This window comes from Chelonia mydas, chromosome 2, assembly GCF_015237465.2.
Source record: "Chelonia mydas isolate rCheMyd1 chromosome 2, rCheMyd1.pri.v2, whole genome shotgun sequence".
Lineage (NCBI taxonomy): Eukaryota > Metazoa > Chordata > Testudines > Cheloniidae > Chelonia > Chelonia mydas.
This window is the reverse complement of record NC_057850.1, coordinates 170,557,460-170,582,033: the sequence shown is the minus strand read 5'-3', so window position 1 is coordinate 170,582,033 and position 24,574 is coordinate 170,557,460. Positions and strand designations below refer to the sequence as shown.

General features: G+C 40.6%; 1 protein-coding gene across 7 annotated transcripts in view; it reads right to left on the bottom strand.

Moving 5' to 3' along the window:
* The window catches only part of GLI3 (GLI family zinc finger 3), a 242,973-nt gene that overhangs the window by 51,011 nt on the left and 167,388 nt on the right, over positions 1–24,574 (bottom strand). For all 7 annotated transcript variants that reach the window (XM_043540549.1, XM_043540552.1, XM_043540551.1 and 4 more), the window contains 2 exons: positions 23,728–23,874; positions 15,170–15,371 (listed from right to left, as the gene is read on the bottom strand). In XM_043540549.1, coding sequence (XP_043396484.1) covers positions 15,170–15,371; positions 23,728–23,874 — 349 coding nt within the window. The remainder of the gene's footprint in view (positions 1–15,169; positions 15,372–23,727; positions 23,875–24,574) is intronic.

The window sequence follows — 24,574 nt, the reverse complement described above, 5'->3', positions numbered from 1 at the left end:
GGCTGCTCTTTATGATTTAGAAAAGGGTGGGACGGAAGCTGAAAGGATGAGAGGGATCTTGGAGAACAGAGAGTAGCAGCTCTTTTGCTGCCCTTGAGAAATCACTCAGACTGCTGAACAATACAGTTGATGGTGAAGTCCAAAAGAATCGGGATACACAAAACTGCTGACACTGAATGAGAATCTGGAATGGATTTCCTGAATCTTAATTAGCATGTGGCAAGTTTAACGAATCCAGTAATCCAGCCTCTCATTGCTTTCTCTTATTGCAGGGGGATCAAGGCAAGGCAAGGCTACTGAGATTTTTCCTGTTGTCCTTTCAAAACAACACCCCCACAAATCATCCGGTTCATCTCATCTGGCCCTACCAGGGGCCAAGACAAAATGTTTGCATGGTTGAAAGACCTCACACCAAACTCATACTTTTTCATTATGGTGCTTTTGTTCTCAAGAACTCTCTCACTGAAGACCGTGTGTAGCATGTGTTGATGCAGACGCCCTTCACTCACCTGACTAAAAAGAAAATCACTTAATCACTAGAGTTGTCCTCCACCTCCCCTTTCATTCCCCTATTCTTCCTGCTTGCTTAGTGTCTGCAATGTCTTCTCTTAGTCTGAGCTCCTAAAGATTGCTGTGATTTTTCCTAAGGTTTGTCCTCTCTCTGTTGTAATTCCACACCATGTAATATACTGTGTGTGTTTTTAAAGCATTCCCGTTGGTAATAATCCACAAGGCACTAATGCAGTGGTCCCCAAACCACTGAGGTGTGCCCCCCTAGGGGGTGCAGAGGAATGTTCAGGGGGCTATGCGGCAGGGCACCGGCCAGCCTCAGTAGAGGATGGGAGGAGTGCCACCCATCCAGGGTCTGCCCCCAGCACAGCTTCAGACCAGCTCTGCCCTCATTCCCTCTCCACCCCCAGGAAAGCTCTGTCTCTAGGCCCACCTCCTCCCTCGTCCCCAGTTCAGCCCCCCAGCCCAAGCTCCCCTGCTGAGCCAACCGTGCAGTAATGGAGGGGGGTTGGTGTGGACAGATTCCATTACTGGTTGGGGGGGGGAAGGAGACGGGACAGGAAAAGTTTGAGCACCACTGCACTGACTAAAAGTCCTGCTTGAGGTAATAACAACAGTACTTTGCACTTACATGGCACGTACAAAGCACTGTACAAATATTGACCACATCTAGCTGCGTAACCCTAGTGTAGCTAGGCCAGGAGCAACAAGGAACTTTTTAAAAAAAAATCTCAAGAATATACTCCGGGGCAAGATTGTGGCTGGTCCTATGGGGTTGTGCAAGAGAGGAGAGGGTGCAAAGAACTCTCACTCCTGCTCAGTGGACAACCACAATCCCAGGTCCAGGTTCTCCCTTACCTAAGGACCTAATACCAGCTATATCACTGTATACCCTAGTGTAGATTGGCAGTGATGGGGCCATGGCTTAGTCTTTTAGCCAGCAGACTGAAGGCAGCATGTAGAGGAGCTCACAGTCATTCAGAGATATAATCAAGGCCACTGTTGCATGTACTTTCCCAGTGCCCTCTAAGTCAATCTGGCTGTCTCAGATAGAATGGCTCTGTGAGCAGTCTCTGGGGCAGAGTCCTTCTCGTCCCCAATGACTCAGGCTGTGACTTAACCTTTTATATCTATGTTGATACTGTGTACTTCATTACATCATGATTCAGGAAGAGACGAGGCACCCAATGTCACCTTGAGAATAGAAACCAAGGCAAGAATAGCATCTAATCTGATAGGGATGAAGAAGTATGGATACCGCTCATGCAACAGGCCTCAATGAAGTTTTAGTAAACGTTAACTGACCCATTCCCCCTATCAAATGGGGAATGCCTTTAACAGCTGGTTAGAGTACTTGGAAACTGAAGATATTTTAGTGGATCCTGAATATTCAGCCAAAACTGGTGTGTTCAAATGCTGATATCACAGATTACCTGCATACAGTATACATGCTGTGTTTTGGGTTCCCTACAGACCAGTGCTGGGCAACCTGTGGCCCATCATGGTAATTCGCTGGCAGGCCCCGAGACAGTGTTTACATTGACCGTTTGCAGGCACAGCTGCCTACAGCTCCCAGTGGCCGCGGTTCACCCTTCCCGGCCAATGGGAGCTGCAGGAAGCAGCACAGGCCACTGGGACGTGCGGCGGCCACTGGGAGCTGTGGGAGGCCGTGCCCACGGACGGTCAATGTAAACACTGTCTCGCGGCCCACCAGCGGATTACGTGGATGGGTGCAGGTTGCCCACCACTGCTATAGACCATGTGTGATGGGATTACACTGTACACACACATACACACACAGGCAATTGGTGTCTTTTAGCAGAATGCTGTGCAACAAGCTAACTGAGGAAAAATCTAATGAAAATGATGGACACATTTTTTATGAACGTGCTCTAAAACGGTTTTTAAAATTCCTGTGCATGGGGCGTGTTGGATTACTCCATGCTAACATTACTAATGGTACTAGGTATAATTCCATGTAAAATGACTCACTGCTGCCTGGTGTATAAGAAATGTGTTGTTGCTATTTTATGACTGTTTAAAACAGGAAAAAAGGGACAGGACGGTTGGAAAATGAAAAGGATCGCTAAAATCTGAGCCAGTTTTTTCCAGCTCTGAGAGTGTTAAACACCTACAGCCAAAGAGCTACGGTACCTGTTCTCCAAGGTTGAATAAGTAGCTAAACACAGATTATACAGACCATAAAATATAAAACAAAAATCTCACATGTGAACAAAGAAGGCTCCTGTTGCTATAGACCCTACAGAGCGGTTGGGTCAGCCAACACTTGCATGCATCAAGGGAAAAGTTAAAAAATATGACTTAAATCTGCAGAGCATTTTAATCTTTTCACAGATTTAAGAACTTTTAATTCTAAAATTTATCAATTGTGGCAGACCTAAAAGTACTGGTGTAAAAAAGTCTCCTAAAAGTAGTTATTTCTGAGAGCTAGAAATCCAAAACTACTCAAAAGTGACGAGTGATTTTGGATGCCTTGATTTTTAGGTGTCCAACTTGAGACACCTTGAATCGACCAGATTTTCAGAGGTTATGTGCTCAGCACTTTTGCAAAATCAAGGTCCTTTAAGGTGTCTCAAGTTGGGTATCAACACTGGCCACCAAAAAATCACTAGTTAATGAAAAAATCTTGGCAATAACAAATAGCAGTCACATAAATATGAATAAAGCACACATCTCTTTCTTCCCAGTACATGTAAAGAAGAGAAAATATATAACATTTGATGCAGTGTTATTTCTATTTTGGTTGTAGAATTCATATTTAATATAATTTTTCTAAAATTCTGTGAGAGAGTGAAAAGAAAAGAAAAGAAAAGAAAAGAAAAGAAAAGAAAAGAAAAGAAAAGAAAAGAAAAGGGTGAATGTCTGTACTGTAAAATGAAGGGGAAACTATGTAGTTTGTCTTTTGCCTATTGTCCTTTGGTGGTGGTGGTGGTGGAAGGGTTAGAAAACTCTGTAGTAACTCTCCTTTAACTTGCAATGATATTTCAAATCTAATGATAAAAAAAAATCTCAGTGACATTTATTTTTCAATATTATGTGCTTCTTTCTTTCTTTCTTTCTTTCTTTCTTTCTTTCTTTCTTTCTTTCTTTCTTTCTTTCTTTCTTTCCCCCCCTCTCTAAAGTTTCAAACATCCTGCACTGGAGGTAAAACAGGGCAAAGAACTACATTGCAATTACATGAGCACATCAAGTTTTAAGGAACTGACTTCAAGAAGAAGAAAAACAGACATTATAATCAAAACCAAACTTTGTGGCTACTTTGTGGCTGTCCTATTAACAAGGTTATCCAGTTTCTAGACACAGCTGTGGATTTCACCACAAAACAGCTGTGACTCAAAGTTAGGAAAATTCTTTGCTTTTTTATATATGTTGTTTATGTACATATAGATAGACAGATACATATACTTATAGTTGGACCGCAATTTGACAAAGATCATGGGGGACACCCAAAACCTTCATAAAACAGACAGCTGGTTGACTCCTCCAAGGTCAGCCATCTCAGCAGGACTTATTTACATAAAAGCTTGCAGTACAGCCATAAGTCTGTGCATATATATGTTCTGCTGAGCTTGTCAGTTGTGGGGAAGGTAGCTGCTTCTCTCTCTAAGTTCTACTCCTGTAGAATGCCTAAATTTGTACTGCACGTCTTCCATCCAGCAGTTTTAGTGATTTAAAAAATAATAAATTGCATTGCATTATGATTGGCAATATTATACCCTGGATGGGTGTGGAGCCGATAAAGCTACATATTTTGTCACACTATCCTCTACTGTTGCATAAAGACCCGAGGGCAACGAAACTGAGGTAGGCAGGATTCAGTGACCCAACAAAGTACAGCTGCCAGCTCTTGGGTGAAACCCTGCCTCCATTAGAGTCAACGGAAACTTTGCCATTAACTTCAGTGGAGCCCAGATTTCCCCCTTCATTTCGAATCTGGGTGTCATCTTTTTACACATTGTTAAGGGATCTTGATACAATTGCAACTGAATACTCTTCCTGTTTTAGGAATGAACTGAGGCAATGGTTCAGAAAAGCATCCCTCTGACAGCACTGAAGCACATGCTTTAGTGCTGTTGTGAACAGGGATGGACTTAAGCATGTGCTTCAGTGCTTTCCTGAATCAGTGACCTAGTCATTCCGAAGATGCATCTACAGGCTGTACAAATGGCTTAGCTAAATCATAATGATTTAAAACTGGTGAGCAATGTTTTTAACTTCTCAAATGCCTGTTTATGCTTCTTTTCCTAAAGCCAGGGAATGCCCTGGAGTTCCTTTTAGGGTTTATTGACCACAGGCTGATTTGGAATTAACCTTACCGAATAGTTTTTCATCCGCATAGATCTCTCTAGATTGGGCAATCCAACTATGACTTTTATTTATCTGAATCAACAATTAAACCATCTTCGTTCAACTTGTGTCTAATACAGACAACTTTTATAAGGTTTTTTTTTTTCTTTTTCTTTTTAAAGTTCAGCGTAGATGTTTCTTTCTCTCAGCAAAACCTCCTAAGGATTTCAATGTGTTCTTCAAGGTCTCTAGCCCAAATAAAATCATCAGCCATTACGTTGTTCTGCTGGGTGTTGGGTAAAACGTTGTTGAATCTGGTATGCATAATAGTTGCCCTTCATTCAGGATAAATGTAAAGATATGTCTACACTATGGAGACTATCGTGGTATAGCTACATCCTCATTGACATAGATCCACTGAGGTCAACGGAACTACACTGATTTACAAAAGAGGACACTCTCACTCTTCATAATTTGTTTCTCTTAATGCGGTATTCTTGTTCCAGGAATTCTATAGAAAGTGCAACTAGGCTTTGTAAGACACCAGAAAATTTTTCTAGTATTTTGTCTTAGTTCTCTACCTGTAGTTCAGTGACATTTATAGCAAACACCTTTTAAACTAAAGTCATGGCTAAGCAGGTTTTTAGTCCTAAAACAGGTGGCATACGTGTATTAAATATACAGGAAATCTTATTTGATACTAAATACATGTTTTAATAGTTATTTATCCTTAACACTCATATTTTATGTTCTGAATATGAAACAAGCTTTGTATTAGATTCCTTAGCTACACTATTATATATTTTTCTTGGAAAAACATTATATTATGCGCTACTACCTAGTTTCAAGGCTATAACTCTGCCAATAACATTTGCCAAATTAGCCAGTCTGAAGTGATTTGCTCTGCAGGGACTATAACTACAAAGAGATCTGATATGTATGTATGAACACACACGAGTGCACAAACACACTCACTTTATATCCTTCTTTTCCCACCCTTTGTATGCTGCTTGATTTAGAGGCAGAGACCATGTTGTTTGTGTGTGTGTAAAACATCTACCACCTTCCACTCAAAACATGGATAATCCCCAAAACAATCTAACTGAATCTCATTATTCTGTAAAATGTAGATTTCATAAGAAGAGACTACAGATAGAAATCCACTTTAGGATTAGACTCCTTAGGATTAGACTCAACTTCCAACATTACATTAAGATTTGATTTCTGTTCCTATTGTAATTCTCCACTGCCATTTATAATTGTGCTAAGGGGGTATAAAATGCAGCTAGACTGATCAGGTAGTGCTTTACACCCACTTTGCTCAGGTTACATGGTACAAAGCAGTGGAGAAGAAGGCCCCTCATGTTTAAGTGTGTAATGTACACGTACTCCCAACAGGGTGTTTTTCACTGGAATTGTCTCAGGTCTGAAGTTGGCTTAATGGAGTTGCTTGGGTGAAAGTGAATGTCGAAATGGACCCATTGTCCACAAAGTATTTCTCTGCATATTGAGGGAGTTAAAATCCATAAATGAATACTACAAGTGGCTGTTACGGTCTTATTTAAAATAGCACAAAAATACACATGGACCTATGAGACATCTGTTTCTTTTCTGTGCTCCTAGATCTTGAAAATGACTATACTGATTTAAACTAAACCTTTTATTTACAATTACACACTACTAGCCAGAGACCTTACACTGTGTGAAAAAATTCAGCCCAAAGTGAGTTTTTATGTCTGACTTGTAAAGATCTAAAAATAAAGATGAATAATAATATGGCAAAACACCTTTAAAGCTTGTCGAGTAAACAAAGTCTCTTACCTGGTGTGTGAGTGTGTCTTTCTACTTATGCAAACAGTAAGATCTGTGCAGCCTCCTGCGTTAAGTGATTCCTGTAAAGTATCCCCAAACATACTGTGTTCCACTTGCTCATTTCCAAACATATTCTCGAATTCTGTCCTGCCTTTTACCAGCTCCAGTAAGCAACATATTTTTGTCAGATGTGATGATGCACAAGGAATGAGACATAGAATATAGATAATATTATAATGCCATCAATAGTAGGGCCTCCTCTGGAATTCTGTGTGAAGTACTGGTCACCCCATTTCCAAACGGATATTGTAGAACCACAGGGGTTTCAGAGAAATCCAACAAGAATGATCAAGGGCCTGGGAAGACTCTCATAAAAGAGATTGAAAATAATCTTTACTTTAGAAAAGAGACAAATAAGAGAAAGTGAGATAAAAGTATATAAAATAATTACATAGAGAAGGTAGACTGGGAACCTCTGTTCTCGGTGTCTCATAACACAGGAGCAAAGAGATATTAAGTAAAATTTTAAGGCTGAAAACTGACAGGAGAAAACACTTTTTTCACTCACTACATAAATAGCCTGTGGATCTCACCACTGCAGGATGTTGTTGAGGCCAAGAACTTAGTAGGATTCAAAGAGAGATTGGATGTTTATGTGGATAGCATTAATATCCAGTGTTATAATATTTAATGCTAAAATAATTTTAAAAGGGATATAATATCTCATGCTTCATGATGTTCACCCACCTGTAACTGTGAGGGATTTGGGAACTTCACTGAGGACAGATTATCCTCTGAGATGGCCTCACTTTCGGTCCACTTTACTCTCATTTGCATCATCTCTCTCTCGGTCTCCCCTTTCCAGTTGATTTGTGCCCCTCTTTATGTGTGTAGAGGGAAACTGATCTTCAGCATCCAGGTTTTTCCCCATGTGCCGGCCGAAGGAAAACTAATATGTGATCCTATGAGTTTAATCAATTTCCTATAGCAATTGTTTCTCTCTCTCTATATATATATACACACACATATATAATTCTAGTCAGTTTCCCTCTTCTAGTACTTTACACAAGGAGCTTAAATGCAAAGGGAAAATTATTCGGAATCTATTCAGCTGCGCCTTGTAGAAGCACAAGCCCTACCCTCCACTGCTAAAGCTCATGCTCCCTCCTCCCCCCAACCCCTTCTCCTACTACTCAAACTTATGCTACAGTTCAGCTTGCCTTTCCCCCACTACTTAAATCTTCTCCAAGGATGTTCAGCTTCACTTCAGCCTAGCAGCAAAGTGATATTAACCAGAGCATGCAAACTCTGGCTATAATTAACCAGATCTTGTTAATTTCACTTTTCTGCTCCAATCACATATACAACTGAGAGGCAGAGGAGCAGATCCTGGGAAAAAAGAGCTGCTGTGTTTTCTCAGCTCTTTGCAATCCTTGGAAAAGATCCCAGAGGACTCCTGAACAAACACAAAAATCAATTTTAAGGTGGGTTATGTGGCCAAATTCTGCCCTCAGTTAAACTTGCTAGATGCAGAGTAACTCCATCATAGTCAGTGGAGCTACTCCTGATTGAAGCAAGTGCAACTGAGAGCAGGGTTTGGCCCAGATGCTGAAGAACGACTTGGCAAAAATGGTACCACAAGAATGGCCATACTGGATCAGACCAATGGTCCCTCTAGCCCAGTATCCTTTCTTCTGACAGTGGCCGGTACCAGATGCTTCAGAGGGAGTGAACACAACAGGGCAATTTTTTGAGTGATCCATCCCCTGGAACACAGACCTAGCTTCTAGCAGAGGTTTAGGGACACCCAGAATATGGCATTGCATACCTGACCATCTTGACTAATAACCACTGATGGACCTATTCTCCATGAACTTATCTAATTCTTTTTTTAACTTTTGGCCTTCACAACATCCCTTGGCAATGAGTTAAACAGGTTGACTGTGTGTTGTCTGAAGTAGTACTTGCTTACACTTGTTTTAAACCTACTGCCTATGAATTTTATTTGATGACCCTTAAGGATGCTATGGGCTCTGTGCTAACAGTGATTTCTGGATGCCAAAAAAGCAATGTTCTAACCTCTTAGGTTTATTAAATACCCCATAACCTTTTGCAAAAAAGTAGAGTTGGCAACATTAATGCCATGGGAAGTGACTACCACCTCCAAGCCCATCCTACTAGGACCCACTGCCTCTCAGCAAGAAGTGTTACAGCAGTTCAACATCTAATCATTGTTCAAGTAGTAGATACTACATATAAGTGCATCCCGACAAACGATTTATATATAGCAGGGGTACTGCATTGCACGACTGAGGAAGGTAACCAAATGAGTAAATGCCAAATAAAGGATTATCCTAATTGGATGTTGTTTCATTTGGCTCCTTTGTGCCAAATGCAGAATGCATACTTCTTCCCAGCTGCAATGCAAAACAGGTGTTTTCAAATTTACAAAGTAGCAGTTCTAGCTAGTGAGCTAACGGAGAATCTCCATTAGCTGTCACCAATAGCAATAGTGACATCTTTCAAATTTGCAGCTAGTAGACAGGACAGATTATTTCATTGCCAGCTGACAATGACAAGCCAAGCCATAACCTATGCTTATTGTGCTAAAATATTATTTATTTTTCGTATTGCAGTAGCATCTAGTATCCCCATAATACGGACTTCATTGGGCTAGGCACTGCACAAACACAGACCAAAAAGATGAGGCTTGTTTCACTCTTATTTCATCCCCAACCTCCCATTCCCCCTTCCCCCCCAGTTTGTTTCATCTACGTGTTGTAACCTACAATGTAAGCGCTTTAGGGCAGCATGTGTACTTTTAAATGCTTGCGCAGTGTCGAGCACAATGGGGCCTGGTTCTGCATTGGAACCCTGAGGCACCGTCTTAATTCACGTCATACATGAATGCGCGCACGCGCACACACACACCCCAATGTCAAAAGAATGTTAAGGCTGCAAAGTCAAGCACTCAAAAGTTAGGAAATGACAGAATTAAGGTTGTCTATGTAACCTTCATTCAGCCCCTTATATGTAGGCATTGTATTACAGTCATTAATAACATGAACACGTACTGTTTTTTCCACAGGACCCCTACCTCATTCAATGCACAGGATGGATAGTGCTCAGTTAATGACCAGTTAGTCAATATTTTGTTCAGAGCGTGATCCCAAACTTTATTTAGTGCACCTTGTTCACTGGACACAGAATTATCAATTTCCTCATCATTTTTTTCTATGGTTATATAGATTTTTCTATGGTTATAACATCACTATAGTATCTGAGTTGTTCACAAATGTTAATTAAATTATGTTCACAACCTCCCCACCCCCCAACCCCATGAGATGAGGGGGTGATATTATCTTCCTTTTATATGTGTAAAATGGAGGCAGAGAGATTAAGGTCAAAACTGTCCACTGATTTTGTGTGCCCAATTTCAAACACTTGTGCCTGATATTTCAGAGTACTTAGCATTATCAAGCAGTTTCTGTGTTCGAAGCACAGCTCCCACTGAGTTCCGCTGAAGCTGACAGTCGCTCAGCACTTCTGGAAACCAGGCCCCAGGGTCTCAAGTCAGGCACCCAGAAAATGAGGACCACACAGTTAACGGCCACCTGTGAAAAGTCTGCTTTAAGTGAGCTGACCAGCATCACACAGGAGCTCTGTGGAATAGACACAGATAGAATCCAACTATCCAGAGCAGAATTAAACTGCCTTAACCATGAAGCCATCATTTCTATTCCTGCAGTCCCTTGCCTCATTCACTGAACACCTTCCAACTTCTGTAACAAATCAGGCAGGGGCCGTTCAGACAACAGTCTCCTTCACTTCACAACCCTGACTCATCCTCTGAATAGGTCTATCCTGTGCACTGAATGAGGCAGGGGTCCTGTGGAAAAAACAGCATGTGATCCTGTAATTAAATACTTGTATCGTAAACACAAAGGGAGGCTTAATTCTGGCATTTGCTAATTTTGAGTGTTTTATTTTGCAACCTTAATGTTCTATTAATGTCAATTTTTAGAATGCAATTTCTTAGGTATTTTAAAGAGCAAACTACTTTTTTGTCCCAATGTGCTCCCTTCAACACTGCCCCCCACCTCCCAGTCTGGCTCTTGTCCTCTTGCATTCAAGTCAGGCTTCTTCCTTCTCCAAGATGCCTGGGAACCTGCAGAGTGAATACTGAGAGCAATGGAGAGACAAGGTTCTTGCTACAAGTGATGTCCAGCACCACAGCAGCCCACAGAAGCATTTACAGGGGAAATACCTGATAAACCTCTATGTCCCTAGGCTGCATCATACTCAATACAGATGGAACCTCTGCAGAATTAAGCAGCTAAACTCTAACAAGTCTCCACTGAGCATATATGGACTGAGAGTTTTAAAGGGCTTATAACTTGGCTAAATTTGGTTAGATTGTCTCAGGAACAGCAAAAGGCACGTCCCTGGCATGGGGGCAACCACCCAGGCAAATTTCAAGTACTTGTTCTAAAGCATGGAGGTGCTAGACCTGCTCAGCTCTTGGAAATGGCTGGATTTTTGCTGACACTTTTTCAGAAAAATGTAGCCTGATGCAGACAACCAGCATGAAAAGTTTCATCCTGAAAGGTTTAAGATTGGCAAAGTTATAAGCAACTGACAACAGGGTCTCATCATGAGAACCTTTGGCCAATCTTCACTAAAGGTGGCACCACCACCTTTGCTTATAATAATAATGTGTCTTCAACCCTGAACTACAAAATCCTTATTGCAACTCTGAACTACAACTACAGGACTACTGAACTACTGCAAACCTGAACTACGAAATGTACTTAATACAACACATTGTGACTTTAGATAATCTATTCAACACAAATTGGACACATGTTGCTATTGTGACAAAGTTCCTGCTCTACCTTGGTGGGTCTTGCGGATTGGCAGATTTGCTCACCTTGGAGCTTCACGGCAGCCCTCAGCTTGGCCATTTTTCTGAATTCACAGTCCAGGTCGACTCCTCCTGTGTCTGACCAGGAGTTGGGGAGGATTTGGGGGGAACCTGGGCCGGCCCTCTACTCCGGGTTCCAGCCCAGGGCCCTGTGGAATGTAGCTGTCTAGAGTGCCTCCTGGAACAGCTGTGCGACAGCTACAACTCCCTGGGCTACTTCCCCATGGCCTCCTCCCAACACCTTCTTTAGCCTCATCATAGGACCTTCCTCCTGGTGTCTGATAATGCTTGTATACCTCAGTCCTCCAACAGTCCGCATTCTCACTCTCAACTCCTAGTGCCTCTTGCTCCCAGCTCCTCACACACACACCACAAACTGAAATGAGCTCCTTTTTAAAACCCAGGTGCCCTGATTAGCCTGCCTTAATTGATTCTAGCAGCTTCTTGATTGGCTGCAGGTGTTCTAATCAGCCTGTCTTGTCTCCAGAAGGTTCCTGATTGTTCTGGAACCTTCCCTGTTACCTTACCCAGGGAAAAGGGACCTACTTAGCCTGGGGCTAATATATCTGCCTTCTATTACTCTCCTGTAGCCATCTGGCCCGACCCTGTCACACTATGTATTTAGGATTAACAATTTTGTAGACACATTCACATGGGAAAAGGTAAGGGGTGTTATCTATTGTTGAAAACATGGTTTTGAAAGTGCTAAACACACAGTTAAGATGCAATGTCAGAAAAAGTTCTTGAAATGTGCTGGGTAACCCTTTAAAGGATCTCAAGATCTGTTCCCTCTCTTCTTCCTCGATTCCAGTGGAAAGGCTGTAACAATATGTTTCCCACTTCTGACACTGAACATTTATAGTCTTATCAAAAAAGAAAGAATGATTAAATGGTGCAAAATTTTCCATTACACATGCTCAGAAAATATGAATACAACATTCTGAAAACCTTAAAAGTGCATAGGCTCAATCTTGCAAACATTATTCTCTTCAGTAATGCTAACTCACATGAAGAGACCTATTGGGCCTAATCCTTAGGACTTTACTCAGTTTTTGATCAGCACTTATTCAAATTCCTCAGCTGCCTTGAAAAAAACTACTCATATGAATAAGCATTTGTGCGAGTGCCTCTTGTGTTTGCGATCCTATATGTCAAAAACAGCCTGACCAAATATTTTCAAACTTGCGGAGAAGTTTACCCCAAGGAAGAGACTAACTATGCCAAGTTTCTCCATAGAATTTCTTCCCCAAAGTTATATGCAATGAAGAAGGAGGTTCATAAGAACCTAAGAATGGCCACACTGGGTCAGACCAATGGGCCATCTAGCCCAGAATCCTGTCTTCTGACAATGGCCAATGCCAGGTGCTTCAGAGGGAATGAACATTACAGGGAAGTTACTAGGTGATTCATTCCCTGTTGTCCAGTCCCACCTTCTGGTTCATACTGGAAGTGTCATTCCCTCCTAACAGTGGGAATAGTATGACTCTACAGTACATATATTTAACAGATGTTGCCAAAAATCACTGCCAGCTACTGATAAAAGTCATATTTCACAGCTACAGTACTTGGAAATTGGAACTATGCTTAGATGGATTGCAGAGCTGTATTTCAGAATTATGACATCATACCTGTAAAACACTATACAGCTATTCAAGTACAAAAGAGCTTTGAAATATGACTATTTAAAAAGAGGTGTTAAAAACAACAGCACTTTTGCTTATACTAAATATTTACAGTAGTGTCACTTTAAATGTCTGCCAGAGTCATGTTTTCTAAACACCACTTGCACTCCCCATCTTCTCCAGCAACGTAAAGCCCCATCGCCAGTTTTTGAAGTTTTAAGTGTGTCTTTCTTGTTGGAAAAGCAGGTTTGCATGTTGCCAAAAACTGACCTTTTAACTCTCAAGAAATTGCTATGGGGACTTGCTCTTTTCTCCAGCTGCAAATTGAAGGTGGAGGCTGCTTTTAAGCAAGGAATCAGAACAAGTCTTTGTTCGAGTGCCATAAATGCAAAATCAGTATTTTCTGAGACTTTTGAGATTTTTTTGGAATGCTGGAGGAACTTTTTCAGTTAAAATGTAGTAATGTCACAAACACTTTAAAGTCTCTGCATTTGTTTCTTCTTTGTTCTGCCTTCCCCCCTCATTACTGACACCTTTTTTTAGTTCCTTGATCTCCTTTTATTTTGTTCCGCTTTTGCTCTCTTGTTTTTCTCCTTCTGTCCCGTTTGCTTCCTTGTCCCCCTTCATCCTCCCCTGCAAATTCTCTCCACCTCTCCACTCTACTCTTCTTCTCTCAATCCCATGGTTCCACCATTCTTCTCTTGCTGATTTGTTGCATGTGCAAATGAAGCAGCAAAGTGGAATTCACAAGCTCTATAGTGAATAGCTCCTCTACTTTGTCCCATGGGCAAATAGTGAAGGAAAATGTCCCAGGGAATAGAACGGAGGTTCCTTGTCATGCCTGGATAGAGACATTGTCTGCCATACTCTTGCACGTGTGTTGGGAGCTGCTCACCTTATTTTAAGGTATGGTGTCCTTTTATCTGAAAACGGGCTACTAACCATAAGAAATATTTCTTAGGTGAAAAGGAAGATGCATGTTATCTAGCCTTAGAGATCCTTACTTTTAAATACACAGTAGGAAAGTAGGATAGTAGGAAAGCTATCAGACAAATATCTAGAGCAGGGATGGCCAACTTGTGGCTCCGGAGCCACATGCGGCTCTTCAGAAGTTAATATGCGGCTCCTTATATTGGCACCGACTCTGGGGCTGGAGCTACTGGTGCCAACTTTCTAATGTGGTGGGGGGTGCTCATTGCTCAATCCCTGGCTCTGCCACAGGCCATGCCCCTACTCCACCCCTTCCCATCCCCTCCGCTGAGCCTGCCGTGCCCTCGCTCCTCCCCCTCTCCAGAGCCTCCTGCACACCACGGAACAGCTGATCGGGAGGTGCGGGGAGGGAGGGAGAGGCACTGATTGGCAGGGAGAGTGGGAGGCGCTGGGAGCAGGGTGGGGGAGCTGATGAGAGGCTGCTGACGTATTACCATGGCTCTTTGGCAATGTACATTGGTAAATTCTGGCTCCTTCTCAGGCTCAGGTTGGCCACCCCTGATCTAGAGGGTTTAATGATAGTATCAGAAAGCACTTGAGCTTCACATTTTTGAACACAGTACCACTGGGACACTTTGCTGTCTGTTGTGGTTATGGGCAGGATTTTCAAAATCATTTAAATGACTTAGTTGCACAAGTGCCAATCCCATCCTATGTCTTTATATCTGAATATTAACCTCTGTGTGTGTGTGTGTGTGTGTGTATATTTATACACCATTATTGCCCTTTATAGTGAAAGTTACCTCTAGTGGATAATAAAATGGCTCAAAGTTCTCTATTAGTTACTTTTCCAAGCAAGAAAGAAATATTTGGCGCTATAAATTTTGCTCCAGTCAAAAAGATAGATGGTATAGACACACAGAAATATATATACACATAAAGAGAAACACACATGTGTGTATATTTGCATCCATGCAGATTTATGGTGTAAGATCGATAATACAGCATTATGCACAAAAAATGCTGTAACAAAAAATTAATCAATACTTTGCAGAGTTTTTACCTTATTGCACTTGCAGATAAGTGGCCATAGGAACCACTAGCTGAAGAACTGCTACGAGAATTATTGAGAATTGTGACCAAGGAGTTTGGAGATGTCCGTATCATGGTCTGAAGGTCAAAGCTATGATCAGACAGGGGCGATATGGACAGCGTACGCTTTCGGCTTGGTCTAGTTGACAGCCTTGGACTCGGAAACCTGGCACCTGTTATGTAAACAAAAATAATTATCTACCAAAGTACTCTACCCCATTTATTTATGACTCCTGGCGATGGGTATAAAGAGTCACAACATGCTGTGACAAGCCCACTCTTTCCACTTGTGATCTACTGGCTACAATTGAGGAAAATTAGGAAGAAAAATTTATCTTCCTATGGCTTACCTCAGGGGAGCTCTGTTTATTAATGTGCAAGCAAAATGATAAATTGCTAAACAAAAGGAATAGACTTTTATATGTTATCCCTCTCATTTCTGGTGATTTATGAATCTGATGGCTGCTTAGACATTCACATCATTAATTCAAGCCCAAGCGATGAGACAGTGGCTCACATCGGCGCTCCCTGAAACCCCTGCCACTTCAATGCAAAGAGCCAAAAATAAACTTCTAAAATACAAAATAAAGACTAAGATGCAGCTTTCCCTTTGCTGATCATAATTCCTCCTGGCCAATGCTAGCTGCAAAAATAAAACAGATGAATAAAATAATGCCATAAAACAAAACGCTCTATCAACAGAAGTCATCAATTCGACAATCACAGCATTAGGCTAAGAGACATTAGGATTTTATTTCAATTTTTTCAAGTAACTAAGAAGATTTGTGGGGGTGGATGTATCCATTTTTTCAAAACTATAGTTTAAGCTTTTCAGAGCAGTGCAGGGGATTCGATCCCACATCTTCCATTAAAATGAACAGAACATGTATGGCTAAATTCTCTGTGCGGCTTTGAAAACTTCCACTATTGGGCCGGTACTCCTCCTGACCTGTAACCACAATTCTATCGTGCTAATGGGAGATATATCACCTTCAACTTCATCCTAATATTGATTCATGTAATCCTCGATTTCACTGTAAGCAAAGTTCTAGAGGCAATTATTTGTATTAAAAATAATACCACCTGCACTTCTTATTTCAATCAAATAAACTGGTAATATTGGAGCGTGCCATGTAATTTTGATGTCCAGGGCCACAAACTCTTGGTTCAAGTCCTATTTTTCTAACTGGATGGCTTGCAGCTCTGTGTAACTTCTCAACAATTAAAGAGTAGGTTACAGGTTTCTGTGATCTTTTCTTTATACTTCCCACTACTTGGTGCTCTAGACCTCAATTCAGCAAGGTACTTAAGCATGTGTGTAACTTTAAGTACGTGAGTAGTCCATTGATTCCAACAGGACTATCCATGTGCTTACAGTTAAGCAAATACTCAAATACATAGCTGATTCAGGGCCTTCGTTAGTGTTTATAGACAGCTGATGTAGAGATCTGCTCTTTTCCCAAATTTCCTGATGTTCTTTGTTTACACATTTCATGGATACGTCCAACTAAAAGCTTGCTAATTTTATTGTTAAATATAGTAAGACTGGCATTTTCATTTTAGGCTCTCTCACTTTGCTTTTCTCCTATTGGAGTTTTTATTTTGAGCTAAGCTAACTTTGTATTTCACCCATTTCTATGCTTGCAATCCAGACTTATTCTTTGACTATGATGTGTTGTTTTCTTCACACATTATTTCAATTCTCGGTTCCACTTACTAAACATCTCCAGAATTCACGATTACTTAACAAATTTTGCAGCTAAAACTATGGTGCATGCCGTGGTTCTTTCCTGTCTCAACTCTTCCTATGGTTTTCCAACTAATCTTCCTATCGCTACTCTGTCTGACACGCAAGTGGCACAGAATCACAGGACTTGTCTTAATTTTCATTGCTTGCAATTTTCTCGCTTGACTCTTCTCCTTAGACATCTGTATTGGTTGCCCCTTTTTGAGTGTGTTCAGCCAACATTCAAAATCTTGTAATTAAAGCCATTGTTTTACGGTTGATATCATTCTGTGATCTGATTTCTGCTTATACCCCCCCCATAAACTGTGCTTAATTTGGAACACTCTTTGACCTCTGCTAAGACTGCCAATAATGGTTGCCTTTGGCATCAGGGTTCAGGGTTTTTTCCCACATCTTTATTCCTCCAGTCTCTCACTGGATATTCATGCTGCTGAATTATCATTTAAAACTTAAACTTGAAGATTTTATTTTTTTCCTCGAGCTACTTCAAGCTATTTTACTTAATCTGTTTTATCTCTCTTTTTATGAGCGTGCTATTGTACTGTGCGTACATCTGCTACTTTATGAAGTGCAGTGCCTTGATACTTCTAAAGCCTGATATGTTTTATCTCCATGAAAGTACAAACATTGATTAGTGGCTATAAGAAGTTGCTATGCATTTACTACGGATATACAAGATCCATGTGATAGTAAAAGAATAACTATATATTAATATCTTGCATTTATTTAGTAGTTTTCATCTATACCTCTCATATGGGCCAGATTCTCAGCTGATATAAATTGGTACCGCTACACTGAAATCAATGGAGTTATGCCAATTTGCATTAGCTAAGGAGCTAGCTCAAAGCACTTTAAAAGTGAGTTGTTATTATTATCTCCATTTGACCAAGTGGATAACTGAAGTTCAGTCGTCCGCAGTGAAACATCAAATGAGTGGGGCAAACAGGACTCTTTGCACAATCCACTAGACCACAACTGAACAGCTAAATGGTATGTTATTCACAGCATTGTTATTGTCATTATTTATAATCCTTGCTATGTTCTACACCAGCTGATCCCTCCTCCCCCTTGTAGTCACATGGAGAAAAGCATCAATCATTTATTTTCCTCAGATTGATAGGAATGGGATTGGTCACAAGACACTGGACATGCTCATGATGAGGGAAACATAGATCACTTTCTTTGGATAAGCATGACATTGTTACATGTTACAGTTCTGTTTTTAACATGAGAAGCCTGACCTCTGCATAGGGATGTTACCAATGATAATTTAGGAAAGATTTTAAACTTGATTTTTAGGACTTAAGTTTAAAAATATTTATTGTGACTGATCAGAATTCCAGATCTGAATGTGTATAGATAGAGGTGACTGCCATTTATCTGATGTAAGTGTCCTGGGGAATTTGTTAGAGACTTGCCAGACACAGACTGACTGCTTCTGATTCTGAAATGAGACAATGCGCTGACTGGGAAAAAGGCAAACCACAACTATGTTTATAAATCAAATATCAGCTAGTTATGTTTTCCGCTGCAAATGAGAGATGTATTCCAATGATTTCGTTGGAAAATGAAGCGATCATTAAAAATACTATAACATGAACCCTGCTAGATTACATTTCTCATCTGAAGTGAAAGCTTAGACAGCCTGATAAATTATCTACAAACACAGTTGCACTTTGCCTCTTTGCTGATCAGAGCATTGTCTCATTTCAGCATTAGAACCTCTTTTGGCAGTTCTATACCACATTTCCCAGGAGAGGACACTTGTACCAAATAAGTATCACCCATGTCTGTGCTACCCCTAGGAGTTTGAAGAGAAGCATACTCATCCTTAACAAACTGCACAGAGCTACCAAGTACGATTATCCTCATCCTGGTGCCCCACAGATGTTCAACAAATGCATGACTCCCTCCTTCCTCCTTCCCTCTCTAAAATGAGCCAACCCATTCCTAAGTCACACTATGGCGGTTTGAAAAGACTCTTTCCCTCAAATGCTCATTAAACCTGCCTCGTCCCGCCCAACTGCTATCAGCAGCCAGTCTTCTCTTCAGCACAGAGTCGCTCTGGGCCAGCTCATCCCTGTCCCCTGGCTCTGTGGTAGGCACATAAGTGCTCTGGCCAGAGACAAAGATGTGGTATGGCAGAGCAGAGTGAGCAGAGCAGAGCAGAGTGGATTTATAACAGGCAGCCTTGACTCAGCCTTATCATTCAGTAGCCACAGATTTTTTTTTCTCCTTGGAACAGCATGTCATAGTTGTCTCACCTGGATCTAGAAATCAGTCAGACCCCAACTTGCATCTACCTGGGACTTGGCCAGTTTCCTAAGGGGTAACAGTTCTATATGTAAACAGAGAATTCCTGTGTCACATGAGATGCTGGTTACAGCCAAATCAGAGCACCACAGTACTTGGTAATGGAAGAGTAGAACTGGCTTCAAGTGAGACAGTGACTTTCAAAATGGAAAATCCAATTAAATGATTGTTTTTCTTGCATTCACCATTGAATTAGGTTTTACATTCCTAAAAGGTTTTAAATATGAAATGATCATTCATTATGTTGCAAAATGTTTAGTATAACAATATTCTGAGTTCGTATATTACTATAAAAAGAAATAGATCACAATTTATAAGCATCTCTGACTGCTAAAATAAACTTTGCAGCTTTGCTCTGGCATATATTTTAAACACAAACACTTCAGCGTTTATTAATTTGAGATGTTTATCTGTTCATAGTATTCTTCCAATGAAGCATCACATTCCATTTTTTGTAAGATTCCTGGAGACCAAAAATGCAGAGCCAGTGATTCACTAAAAACTCCATTCACCTTCTGAGCAAGCACTGAAAAACCATCAACTTTGGAGGGTGGTGAAAACAGAAGGTAGGCTGTGGCATTCTACAGAGCAGAAGACAGACTTGTTTAAGAATATAGTCCTTGTGGAGTAGATATTATACTAAAGGAAACTGTAATATCAGCTAGTGAAGCTCTGAGACAGGGATGTGTAGGCAAAAATCAGAGAGAGTGTTAAAAGTGAAGACTTATTCTGAGGGTGGAGCTCATTTCTAAAATAGCTGAAATCAATTTCAATCATTACTTTCCAAAATGGAATATGCCTTGCTGCAAATTGGTCCATGAATTCGATTTCTGAATTCAAGTTTTTAGCATCAGTTATTAGGGAAGAATTTTCAGATGTATAATTTTATTCCTTTAAATCACATTTCTTCAAACATGCCAAAGGAACTGGTCTTCTTTGAAGGCTGTGAACATGACAGGTTTGAATTTTTGAAAATAAACTAGAGCTGTGTGAAACTTGGTGGTTTTGGTTCACAGACATCAGTAGAAGTTTGGTTTTACTTTATGGAAGTACACATCCTGAATTTTGTCTTGGTTGCCAAACCCATAAATCCCTTGATGATACACATGGGAAGGAATGGGTCTACTAGCCAAAACTTGTCCCACCTTTTCTTGAAACTCAGCCTACATTCAGTCAAAAGGTCACACCTCAGAAAGTCTTACAGGGTGGGACTGTCAAAAGCACTCAGTGTGGACCTAGCTAGCTCTGCTCTCACTGAATTCAGTGGGAGTTCACCAAAAAGTTCCCACAGAGCGAGGCTCCAGAGCATGTAGGACATTTCAACCCCCTGCACAAGAGCCAAGCATCCTGTCCCCCACCCCAATAAAAATGGCTCTCCAGCACCATAAAGCAGGAAGAAGGCAGGGTGTTCCCCGTACCCTGTATAAAGCTCTGTGTCCATCTTCTGCATAATGCATATGGTTATTATTTGTATTACATTAGAGTCTAAAGGCTCCAGATTTGATCATTGTGCTCACTGCTGTACACACACACACACACACACACACACACACACACACACACACACACACACACACACACACACACAGCGAAAGAGACACTCTCTGTTTCACCTTCTTCATATAGTAAATTCAGAACACTCTCTGTTTCTGACCCATTGTTGTACAGAATACGTAAGCAGGGATCTTTCAGTGGGTCAAATCAGCTATTTCTCAGAATTTTGTCACAAATAATGAGGGAAATTATCAACTTCTTTTTCATTCTTTTTAACAAGATGGGGCAGGATGGAAAGAGGACTTTTAAAATCATCATAATGCAAATATGGGCATTCTGATCGTTCAAAAAAAAAAGCAGCTTAATATTGGCTTCCTGCTAATTGTTTTGTTTCTCTTTTCTAATCTAAAATTCTGACAAAGAAGAAAGGGGTTTTCTTTAGCATGATGAACGATAGGACATTCAGATGCCTACTTAATGACAATTAATTTACTGTATATCCATGCAAGTTAAGATACTTTTAATTAGTTTTTACAAAATAAAAGGGTAACTTCATCCTCTCTTTAGATAAAAGAAGCTATTGCCTGACTAAACACATTCTCATCAAATACAGAAGGTGAGGCTAAGTGACCTTCTTAGGATTCGCTCTTATTTTAATTCTCTATTTACTGTTTAAAATAACCCATTTGCATAATACTGCTTCAATTTTTTTGACTTTAGTCCTGAAATAATCCCTAATTGAAAAGTTGCTGCTATAATGAATTGCAAATGTGTGATCTCAACTTTAAAACCAAACACAAAACAAATTAAAGTGCATATATCAAATATCTGGACAGCTGTCCCTGTTTGAGATTATGTTTAGGACCCTTTTTTTATGAATGAACAGAGAGCATATGCATCAAAGATCAACATCCTTTCCTTTAAGCACAGGTGCTGGAACTAGGGTGTGGCAGCATCCCCTGGCTTGAAGAGGTTTCCATCATGTACAGGATTTACAGTTTTGTTCAATGGCTTTCAGCACCTCCACTATACAAACTGTTCCAGCACCCCTGCCTTTAAGTAAAAAGAGGTAATTATTTGTGATGCTGAGGCTGTATTTCTATGCATATTATAGCATGCTCAATCCTCCCGCCGTTACTCCACAAGTAAGTCTTTTGATGTCTCTAGCGTTATTTGTGTAAGTGATACAGAATTTTATCTATCTCTTTAGGTTTTCCTAGAATGCCCATCATGGTGGTAGGTAAGTGCTGAACAGGCAAATTACAGTAGGTCAGAATGCCAGTTTGGATTGGGCACATTATTTATCAAGCACTTTGGGATTCAAGGGATTATACACAGTGGACCAGATCCTCAGCTAGTGTAAATAAGGATGGCTCCATTGACTTCAGTGGAGCTATGACAGTTACACGAGTTGAGGATGTGTCCAAGTGTGATTGTTATATTTACATGTCTTGAACCATCCATAAAGCAGAAAATGAATGTTATAATAAGTTGTTATTAATATGTGCCAAACACATTAATAGCCCTTTATCTCCCCCCGCCACCTTCTCTCCAACTCTCTCCCTTCAAAACCCTTTGAAAAACTCCATCTTCTGTGAAGCTTATCAGAAATAATGTCCACAAAGCAGATTCTGGTTTTTATAAGCACCTCCAAGTAGTAAATGAGTATGTTTGGAATATTTTAACTACTGTAATGCACCATGCACAGTAACTGAATATAGAATATGTAATTGAAATTGAATTGTTAAAAAATGTGCTCACCTTCTTTCCGACTAATAAAAACGTCTAATTTGCACACTCAATTCCTGCACAATATATCTTATCAATCACTTATTTAACATATATTTAAATGAATGTCCTCGCAACACTGACTTTCTTATGTCCTCATGCTTTCTATGGGTGAGCCTCATAATTCTCACATTCTATGCAGACTCCTTGGGATCAGCAGCCCCGGATCATGGTCAATAATGAGATATAGACGTGAGAAAACCACATGCTGGCAAGGATTTAAAAGAGTCACAGGCTAAACCAATTCTCTAATAGTATGCCACATGGGAAGCAACAAGGTTTTATTCCGAGTCTCTTACTTCTCAAGTTATGGTGGAGATGGGGGAATGAGGATTTCACAGACAGCATTAGCAGCTCCTGAGTGAAGTGCTTTGCACAACTGTTACTCAACCAACAGTAGCTCCATTTGGTTGACTAAAAAATAGCAGTGAGCAGCTTCAGATGGAGTGCTCTCCCTCAACTTTGCTGAGAGAAATGGAGGCCACAATAAAAGGTCTTGAAGATGGTGCAGCACGTGGAAGGAGGTACATAGCTTAGAAATTTGAGGCAGCATCCTAGGGGATTTGGCCATCCACATTGCCTGAGCCAGAAACAATCTCCAAGCTTAGTCAGTACCAGGATACATAATTTTTAAACATATCTGCTGCTCTCTGAAGATGTTTTAGACAAATGCTATAAAATAAGAGTTGTTCACATTGACTGGTTGCTGGGTTTTTTTGCGGGAACAGGGACACTAACTAAGGTTAGGAAAATGGACGTAAATGTTTATTTATGAACAACGACTACTGGTGTCAACAGCAACAAAAATATCGACATTAAAGATAAACATGACAATGTTTGTTAATGTAAGGTAACCTTTTCAAAAACATTTAGTAATTTAGGAATCTGAGTCCACTTGAAAGTTAGTTTTACCCACAGCCCTTTATTTTTAGAAGCAATCACATTTCTTTCCTTAGTCGCTTTCAAAGTTTATTATCAGATTCACTTTGCTACCTCTCACTTCTTTTTTAAACTACTTTTAGGCCCCGATCCTGCAACGAGAACCATGTGGGCACAAACTCCTGCATCTGCACAGAGCTCTACTGATGACAGTGGGGCTTCATGTGAGCATAGGGAATTCACCCATGGGGTTCTCTTTTCAGGATCAGGGCCTTATTTGTCTCACTTTTTTCAGCATGCTCACTTACTATCCATGGCGTGAAGGTATTCCATATGAAGGGCGCCAGCTCCTGCAGTAGCAGCTGAAGGAATAATGTCTGCATATGGGCTCCGCTGACCTGCCAATAGAGCCATCTGATGGTAATATTCAGCTGGACTGACTCCAGCGTGTGGAGCTAAGAACACAACATAAAAAAGCACCATTAATGACGTAAGACAAACAAGAGGCAAAATTTTATTACTCCACTGCTTCCCTTTGGCTATTAAACCGGCTTGTTTATTTTTTTAAAGCAACGCAACATCTGCAATATGCCCGTGCAGTCAACATACTTCAACCAGTGATACTGCAAAGACATCATTCAGAAAATGGCAAGCCATAAAATATTCATTTACCAGTGACATTTACCATTCACAGTGACCTCATTTTTTATATTTATTTTTTTAAGTGAATTTAAAAGTGACAGACTGACTGACAGGCCTGGAAACTAATACGTTTTATTTAGTCACAAGAAAAGCTAACCACAAGCAGCAAAAGCTTCTCTCCTGCGCCAATGTGTCTCAATCTTAACCTGAAACACCTCTTGCAAAGCAGGTCAAGTTCCATGATCATTCACATCTCCGAACGCCCTGCTGAAAATACCGAAAGGATGTCATCAATGGGGGACTATTTTGTGAAATGCAAAACTGGACTAGGACAAACTAATTTCTTTCAAGCAAATTAGCTGTCAGACAGGAACAATTTATAGGCATTTTTAGCCAAGGCTGGATTCATGTTAATGAGTAAGGCTCCCCCTCCCCCCTGATCCTACATATACATGAGTAATGGAACTCATGAGAGTGGTCCCAATGACCTCAATGGGTCTACTTAGGTGTGTA